Here is a 9569-nt window from a genome sequence, read left to right as displayed (position 1 = left end):
CGATGGAATTAAGACTCACAAATAACGTGGCAAGAGCCTCATTTTCCTTAACGCCAAAACACAAGCGTTACTTATTTATTTATACATGAAACCAAGTTAACTGTGGTCTGCATCAGCATGCCTAATTAAACCCCATCCTGTAAACATTCTAACTGATACTCCGTTTGGCACTTATTATAGGACTGTATTAACAACTTTAAATAAATTAAGATTCTTTTTTGAGAATTTCAATGAAGTTTATTTATTAGGGGAGGTTTTTTTAGGTAGTTATGGGATTTTTTAATTTGTTGGAGCATAACAACTCTTTTTTGCCAGCACAAAGAATATTTTAAAAAAATAATGCCTCAGACAGAAAATCTAATGTTAAGAGATATGATGAATGGTCTAACAAAAAGGATGGAAGAAAGTATGTTAAAAGCAATTGTTAAGGACTCATAATTTATAAATATTTTTTGTAAATTTGTTTAGCGCTTTATTAGTATAGAATCTGTAAATACTTGTATAAGTATTCTATAAACCTCTTGTTTTAATGAGACTTTCGGACTAAACTCATTTTTTTAAAAAAAGGGATTTTGTCAAAAAATACGAAGTACATGATAGTATTTCTTAATGTATTATTTCTTGTTTATGATTTTTTTAATTTATTACTATTGCTTAATCTAGCATCCGCGCAACATTTCTCACCATCATATCCCTGTTTAATTACTTATATACCAAAAACACGATATGCGTGATTTTTGTGTGTTTAAAATAAAAATACACTAGATTCATTTCTGTGGTTCCGTGCATGTGATCTCGGCACCCACTGGTCATTATTGAAAAATAAGATGAAATTACGTATTTAGGAAATAGTTATCCCTATTATGTTTATCTTCCTTGAGTAAACCTTGTTATGTTCACCTTAAAACACACAAGCACTGAATGGTCATGCCCGTGCCCAATGCTTTTTTCTATATTTATCTTTATTATTATCATGCAATAAAAAAAAAAAGATTGTACTGCTGTTGTTTAAATATAATTTGGATGAATCACTTCATAAATTTAATTTCAGTGATCCAATTTCTTAATTTTTTGTAAATTGACAACTTCGTCCATTAAAAATTAATTGTTTGCTTTTGAACTTTATTAAAATTAAAAATTAATTTATCTCATCCATTTTTATTTTTACTGTTTTAGGATTTTAGAGTGTCCCAACTTTCAACAACAGCAATAATCATAAACCTGCTTGTTAAATATAATCGCATTTTTTATACCATTTTAAATATTTGTACAGCTCATTAATTTTATCAACAACCTCAAAAGTCAAAAAGCATAGGATTTGACAAATGGATTAAAGAAAATTAATTAACTTGAAAAGATAATTGTAGGAAAATGGGGAGAGAGATAAAAGGAAATCAAAACCAATTAATGTACGCGGAAGGTGGCGGAGAGCGTCAAAACAAGAGAAAATATAAAACCAGAAAGGTGGATTGAAAGGGCGGCAAATTTCCCGGCCTGGTTGCAGCACGCGCGGGATCAGCAATCCCTGTACAACACAGAAGTAAGATGAGTAGTTAGATGTGTTCTTCCTGCTGTGTGTTTCTTCATTTTCGTTGTTTGCTGTCATCTCGTCATTTTTCCTATTTTTCTTTTTAAAAAATTTCCTGTAACAATTAACAGCTTTCAACTTTTTTTTTTTTGGTTGGGTTTTTGGTTTTCTCCTTCCTTTGGTCCTTTTCCCAGAAAACCAGACCCGTCTCTCCTGTTGCTTCAGCCCAACTCTCTAATCGCATTACAACACGGGCGCTTCCTCCTCCCTACCTTCCTCACTCTTCATATCCATCTCCGCCTGCCTCCCCACTATTTTATTAACCATAATCTCGTCAACATTTTCAGGTCAAAACGCGCATCAGTTTCCGAACTTGGACCTTCCCTGGCTGATCATCGGCCTCTATTTTTTTACTGCGTAATCTTTGGACGATATATAGTCTCTTTCAAGATCGGATAATAATCTAATACTCTCTAATCGTTGCACAGTAGAGAACCCTGTTGGAGATGGTTCTTTGACATCTGGGAGTTATCTGTAGCCCGTCAAAATTGAATTTCTGGGTCTGATGCTCGTCCCAATTACATGAAAACTCGTATCTGATTTGTGGATAATTGCTGGCTTTTCATTTTTGGATCTAGCATCGTCGGGATTGATCCACCTTGTGAGTTTTGGGGGATGACCATGAAGTCCGGGTCACTAGAATACTGGAGGAATTACTTTCGAGCTGCAAACTCTGATATATTCGATATAATTGACCACGCGATCATGGTGGCGGTTTCCGATTGTCCGAAAGAATTTAGATTACGAAGAGACGGAATTGCGGAACGTTTGTTTTCTTGTAGATTGAATCGTTGTGTGGGGTGTGATCGATTGGAGTTGGCGGTTTCCGGTGATGATGAGGGAGATGGGGGTTGTAAGAGTGGTTTTGATCGAGATGCTACTGAATTGGAAGCAGGAGCTAGTAAAGAAAGCAAGGTCCATAGTAGCAGAGACGATCATGGAGAGATGAACAGGAACCAAGTTGGCAATTTTAGTTTTGGAGAAGCTGAGGCATTGACTGATGAGATTGAAGAAGAGTCTCAGATGGTTGGGGAGGTTTTGAGGATCAAAGAGGTTCTCCATAACAGCAAGGAAGAGGTATATCCTCTTTTCTTGAAATTCTCTTCTCTGTTAGTGTTCAACTGTTCATCCCTTCCGGATTAACAATCTGTCCGTATGTTGATGTTAATCTCCTCAGTCAATTCCTGCTTCTTTGTGTTACAATTTATTCTGGAAGTTTGATGATATTTGACCATATAAGGTGGGTTGTGATAGATAGTTTCGAAGAAAAACTGCTCCTCAGGACATGTTACAGTTCTCAAATTCTCCGGTCCATTATTCATGGTGCTTTCTTTCATTTTGCGACAGCCTGACTCAGTGTTATTCGAGTCGTTGAGGAGGCTCCAGCTGCTGGCACTGACCGTGGATCTTCTTAAGGTTTGTATTGGAACTTCCATTAGTCTTTCAATGATGCGTCTCATGCTTTTTGGCTTCGCGTTTTCGCTTCCTTCCAGTCCTTTACCACGTCCTTTAATGGTCTCAAATTTAACTTCTTCCAGGGAACTGAGATTGGAAAGGCTGTCAATCCTCTCAGGAAGCACGGATCAAAGGAGATTCGTCAACTTGCACGAACTCTTATCGAGTATGAACAAATTGCATACATGTTATTTCATCTTAATTTGTTGGTGCGAGATCTTTCTTTGTATTCTCGTGTGATTTTATCTGTTAACTTGAATATAGGTCTGAGCCCATCAATGCATTTGACTTTGGTGTCTACGTATCTGCTTTCCACCACCACCATCATCTTATTTCTAAAGACTGATCGTCCGCAGCTAATTATCCTAACATATTGATATCATTACCAGTGCGATGATTACTTGGTTTATTTATTACAAAAGCTTGCAACTTTCTCAGTTGTTTATGTCCATTGTGTTCAAGTGTAGTGCTTGAATAGTTTGATGAGGCTCTGTTGCATATGATGCATAACCAAATTCAGTTCCATTTAAAGCATACTCATGCCAGGACATCAAATCTGTTCGATAGTTTATCATCATTGGTTTCATTAGTTTGATATAGACTCATGTGGGGAATCTGTTTTACTTGGTTAGCTGCATAGTAGACAACATTCTAAGCACAGTTTTGAATTGCAGTGGCTGGAAAGAAATGGTAGATGAATGGGTCAAGTCCACAGCTGCTATAGCAGGTAAAACTTTCTATCTGCATTCCTCACACAGCCATCAAGATTTTCTGATTACTTTCGCCCTCTCTAAAATCAATTGATGTTTAAATTTGACTTTTACTAATGATTCACAGGGTCAGCAGAAGGAACCCCAGATTCAGTTGATCCATCAGTCGTTGATGAAGAGGAGGGGCTTCCTTCACCTCCTATGGATGAAGGGGCTTTTCTTGCAGCTCCAACTGGTCCAATGGAACTCTCACAGGTAGTTAACTATACCATTCCCCCTTTTAATGCAGGGTTTGATAGCTTAAAACTGATCCCTCTCTTGTCTTGGTGGATGTCACATAACTGGATTATGCGAAGTTCTTTGATGGCATGGATGATGATGGAAGTGAGTTAAATTCGCGTTAGCTTATGCTATTCTAGCTTGCTTTGTTAATTTAGTTCTTATTAAAATTTCCTACTTCTCTGGTTATGCTTATGTTTGGGGAATTTTGTTTCAGATTTTCGACAAAGTGGGGAATTCATCAAGACTCGAGAACACATCAGAAAACTATCTATGGACAGTCAAAACGTTGCAAAGAGAAAACCACAGGCTTCCAGTGAGGCCAAGGAGAGTAATTGTCATCAAATGAAGAAAAATGAGGTTGCTATGAGACAGAGTAAACCGGTCTGCACTGATTCTGGCCCTGGCAGGCCACCAAGGTCCAGCTTGCAGCAAAAAACCAACGCAGGACCAAAGATGCAGCAGAAACAAGAGAAGAGTGCTATCCCAAAAAGGCCTCTTGTTGCACAGCAAGATGTAAGAAAGAACCTCTATATGCTCCAATCTTTGTCACTATTGAGTTCTGTTTAACCTTATTTTACTGGTTGTCAGAAATTCAAGTGTTCAGATGATGTTTCAGTCCAAGTGAAACTAGAAGCCACTAAGAGGAAACTTCAGGAGTCCTATCAACAGGCTGAAAATGGTGCGCGATTTCTTCTCTGATATCAACGTTTGTTTTTTATGTTTGGCCTAATTTTAAATATTAACAGTTCAAACAGTGAAGGGGCTTCTCTGTGTCCAGAGAGTTGGCTCACAAATTTGCAGAATTCCGAGCTTGAATCTTAACTTATTATGATTGTCGTGCTGCATGCTTTACAGTTATGATATTAATTGTTGAAACTTGTTTGCTTTATTTGCAGCCAAGAAGCAACGAACAATACAGGTTATGGAGTTGCATGATCTTCCAAAGCAAGGGAATGGCCACCGAAATCCACACTTCAAGCCTGGGAATCTCAACAAGCACTGGGCTCACGGACGAAGATAGAAATTTCTGTATGCAAGAAGAGGAACTACGGTAGTTTTGCGGAAGTTTCAAGACAACGACTAACTCGTTTTGCCATGCCGTGGCCGAAACAGAAGCATGGCCTGCTTGACCATCAACAAAATACCACGTCCATTCAGTGGCTTTTTCTTGAGTCAAAAGACATTGAGTACATGGAAATTTTGTTCACCCGCGATTGGTGCAGAGGGTCCTAACTTCGACACTCAACTGTCAACTTGTTTCTAAGATTATTGTCTATATAGAAATCTTAGTGAATCCACTCTTCAATTCTATCATTTTAACTTTGTCATAAATTCAGTGGTCTTCCACTCATAAATAGTTTTGAGCCCATTATTCAACCTTTGTTTCCCTTATGCCTTTGCTTGGAGGAATTAAGCTGTTTAGTGTAAAGCAAAATCCATAAAGTTATAACATCACTTGTTTGGATATTGTTACATTGCGGCCTAAGAAAAGAAGTTTGAAATGAAGTGATAAAGGGGAGAGAAGGCAAGCTAATAGTGTAAAGCAAAAGCAAACTTTGAAATGAATGGGGCGGTGACAACGAGTCAGGGAAGGGAATCTAGTGTTAATAAAATGAAATGAACCCATACGTCCCAAGTTGCTGAAACAAATTATATATTTTATACGTGAAAGTCGGGACTTGTGGCAGAATTTAATTTGTTGCAAGAGTGAATTCAAAGATATTGTCGCTTGGCATCAAAGATGGGAATATCTATGATCTTAGGCTGAGATTCGAATTTTGGATGCCTTCCAACTTTCCGCGATGCATTTTTAGGACTCGTTTTCATTCTCTCCCCGATTTTTTTGGTAAAGTCTGGGAAAAGTATAAAAGCTTGAGGAGGTATGAGCAGCCTAATGACCTTCAAAGCATTGGACTGGACATCTCACAATATTATAATAGGAATAAGGGCAGCACATGCCAGAGTTGGAAGGCTACTTTTTTTTTTGGGGTTATTATTGGCTGGCTTTTTCTTTTACTTTGCAATTTGCAACGTCAATGGACTGATAATCATCTCTTTTGGAAGCTTGTTTTATTCTGGTCAAATAATGAAGCATGATGTAGTCACTAACAGTAATAATATTTTTAAAGGCAAGCTCAAATTTGTTTATAATCATCACATTTATAATTATTTAATGGTAAACCTACATGAAAAAAAAATACATGTTAAAATGTGATTGAAAAACTTGATAAAATTATTATAAGAAATTTAATCTATATATTTTCCCATTTATAACCGTGAGAGTAATTCATTCACTCCAAATTGTTGCCGTTTATCTCATCTTCTCTTCTCTTTTATTCTGACATGTACGCTCCAAAAAAGAGCTGGAGTTGCAAACAATTTCTACTTTTCCTGACAGTTTCTGGGTTCCAATCAGGACCATAACTCAACGGAGTAAAAATAGAAAATCTCCTCACCATCTACGTGTGAAAGGAAGTAATGACTAATGAGGCAGAGCACGCAGTTTAATTATATATATATATATATATGGTGACAGACAGAATAATAATAGGAAAAGAGAGAGAGAGGAAGAGGGAGCGTACAACGAACATAAGAGGCCAAGAGAGTGCATTTTTCTGATAAAGTGGAAGAATCAGTGAATGGACCACTATGGTGAATTGTGGAGTTCTCAGATTTGCTGTCTCTTGTCTCTCTCTCCCATTTGAAAGTCACATCTTTCTTTCTTTCTTTCTTTTCATCGTCTTCCATCTTTAATTTATACATCTGCATGACCTAATATGCTTAAATAAAACAACATCCGACCAAGAAAAACGGGAAAAAAAATGTAAATACCAATTTCATAAACAATCCCTTTTTTTGTCATATTATTTTCAAATGCATAAATATATAGAGATTCAATTTTCTCGCCCAGTGGGGAAAGAAAAAGGAGAAGGAAAGAGAGAGAGAGAGGGAAAAAAAATGAAAAGGGATGTCACTTTCTGATTCCATTAGTAGGGCAAGCTGTTGGGCAGAAAAATTAGATGTAATGAAACGCGATATGAAAAAAAAAAAGGGTGGAAGATAAGAAACGTGGCAGAGGGATTGATCTTATCTTGTGAAGAATAAGAAACCCACTCAAAACCCAATAAAAGATTAACTCAGATATTTCGAGATGTATTAACTAACGAGTGAAGATTTGGAGAAATTTGGGTCGCACAAGCAAGCAATGACCAAAGCATCTGGAATAATTGCATCCATGCACTGTAAATTTAGAGTAATATGCAAGGGACGTTAAATTACATTTCCATGGAAAGTTGTTTCCTTTTGCTTTTCATCTTTCTTTCTCTTTTTAAGTGTGATTTTTTAATTTCTGGTTTTGGATGTTTGTTTGAGACCTGCTGGTCAAAGTGTGGGAAGATGAGAACAAAGAATCAAGCCCCACCTAATTAATTAGGCTTCCATGTTCTTCACCTACATTTAGTTATTTTATTAATTCATTACTCATTAACAATACTTGCCACTATCTATTAACCACTTCATAATTGGTGTCCCATTTTAAGTTGGTGAAATAATTTCCCTTATCTTTTCCCGTTCTTTACCTACTAAGCTTGCCATCTACACTTTGATTATTGGTTGGACTTCTAAGTATTATAGTGCAGCTCAATTCTGGATCGCGTGCACGTACGAATAATCCTAACAGATTATAATAACAATTATTACTTATTGATGGTTAATTATCAATAAAAAATAGAATAATCTCGAATTAATAACAAATTTATCTAAATTACGTTCAATGCACTGATTCAATATAAGACGGTAGTCCTGAGTCCTGACATTAAACGCAAAAGAGACAAAAACGTAATAATAGAGGGAGTATGGGTGAGATTTGAATTAAAAGTGAAAATGGATGATGGGTTCGTGCCGCGATCAATGTCTAATTCAGATTATTATTTAGCTTTCTATACATATAAATAAACAACAATAGAGTCAACATTTAATGATTTTCAATTTCCTTCTATTTTGTTAGACGTTTGCTCAGTTCGGGAAAATTATTTTGCAGGTGTTCATATTTTTCTAATACCTATATATTTTTCACTATTATATCATTTAATTTTACTGTTCTCGTTATTTAAAAAAAGGGGATACATTCCAAATTAACTACAGAATGAAATCATAAGTATTTGCAAAATAATTTTCCCGGCTGCTAGTTGAATCTTGGTACGCAATACTATAAGGGGCTAAATACAAGCTCCATTGCTGGTTAAAAAAAAAAAAATACAAGCTCCATTGGTTGTATGTATATTTTTATTTTATCTTGCTACTCATCAATATCTTCTCATTTGGGAGGATCTTATTCGATACACTATTAGGAGGTGTTTGGAAGCTTATAGGAATGCTTTTAAAAATTATTTTTTCATAAAGCAAAATAAATACATCTACATATTTATTTTTTATATCGTAAAAGCACTTTTAAAACTTTTCTATCCAAACATCCTCTAGGTAGTAAATGTAAATATCACTTCTAGTAGGATTTGAATCTTGGTTTGCCACATTATAAATGACTAACTTCTCTCGCTTATAGGAACTTAAAAAAGTACTTATAAATTACTTACTAATAAAGTCATCATATTAACAGTGGGATTCGAACTCATTATTTTATATGTCATGAGTCAATTCCTTACAAACTGAATCAATTCTTCATGGTGGTTCGTTTTCTTGTTAATGTTTCATTGGGCTGGAGATAATGGTTTGCACATATGCCTGACCAAAATATCGGCTCTCCTCGTGGGTAGGGATGGGTCCATCGGCCCAACAAAACAAAAAAACCTGTGTTCGTCCACGAGTCACGCGGGGGCAATTACGTAATACGGCTACGTAATTTTTTCAAAATTAAAAGTCTTACTGCCATTATTTTAAATATCAATAGCATGTACTAATTGTTTGGGATTCGTTCAAATATTTTTTGTAATGGCCGACATTTTTTTTAGGATCTTTTTGTCTTTTTATTAAAATTGCCTTTAATTAAAAAAAAATATCAATAGCATTCTGTCGGGGTGACGTGAGTGTGTATATAAGTCCAGAAATGATGTCTATGCCTTTACGAATTGTGATCCGGAATGAGGGGTGTTTGAGAAAATCGGAGACTGCGCCGCTCCCCATTCCATTGGCCACTTATTATTTGAACAATTTTATTGTTATTAGAATTTAGGGTTAATAAAATTTTGGTCCCTCAAATTTAAGCCCAATTTGGTTTTAGTCCCTGAAATTTAAAACGTGTGGTATTGGTCCCTCAAATTATATCCGTTTATGTCCGTTGGTCCCTGACTTCTTGGCACCGTTAAATCCTGCTGATATGGAATTAACACCGTTATGTGCTGAGTTGGACCACATGACCTGGTAATGAACCGCTGAGCTGGCATCCTGGTGTCATGTTAGCTAGAGATGGACCGAAAAAAGAAAAAAAAAAAAGGGGAATCAGAGGCAAAACCCAGGGGACAACGGTGGAAGAAAAAACAAAGGGGAAAGAGTTTAGATAGAATCTGGACGAGTGGAGA

The 9569-nt window shown here is 36.2% G+C and overlaps 1 protein-coding gene across 1 annotated transcript; it reads left to right on the top strand.

The window, feature by feature from the left end:
* Positions 1-1736: 1736 nt before the first annotated feature.
* On the top strand, positions 1737-5425 carry LOC114735507 (probable mediator of RNA polymerase II transcription subunit 26b). The gene is made up of 9 exons (XM_028923206.1): positions 1737-2665; positions 2936-3004; positions 3127-3209; positions 3718-3770; positions 3881-4008; positions 4110-4137; positions 4250-4548; positions 4624-4714; positions 4932-5425. Exons 1-9 carry the CDS (start codon positions 2204-2206, stop codon positions 5054-5056), a joined length of 1338 nt encoding a protein of 445 aa, XP_028779039.1. The 5' UTR covers positions 1737-2203; the 3' UTR covers positions 5057-5425.
* Positions 5426-9569: the final 4144 nt, after the last annotated feature.

The sequence above is a fragment of the Neltuma alba genome, unplaced genomic scaffold (assembly GCF_004799145.2).
Source record: "Neltuma alba isolate B1F8T4 unplaced genomic scaffold, ASM479914v2 tig00013214_pilon, whole genome shotgun sequence".
Classification (NCBI taxonomy): domain Eukaryota; kingdom Viridiplantae; phylum Streptophyta; class Magnoliopsida; order Fabales; family Fabaceae; genus Neltuma; species Neltuma alba.
This window is presented reverse-complemented; position numbering and strand designations above follow the sequence as displayed.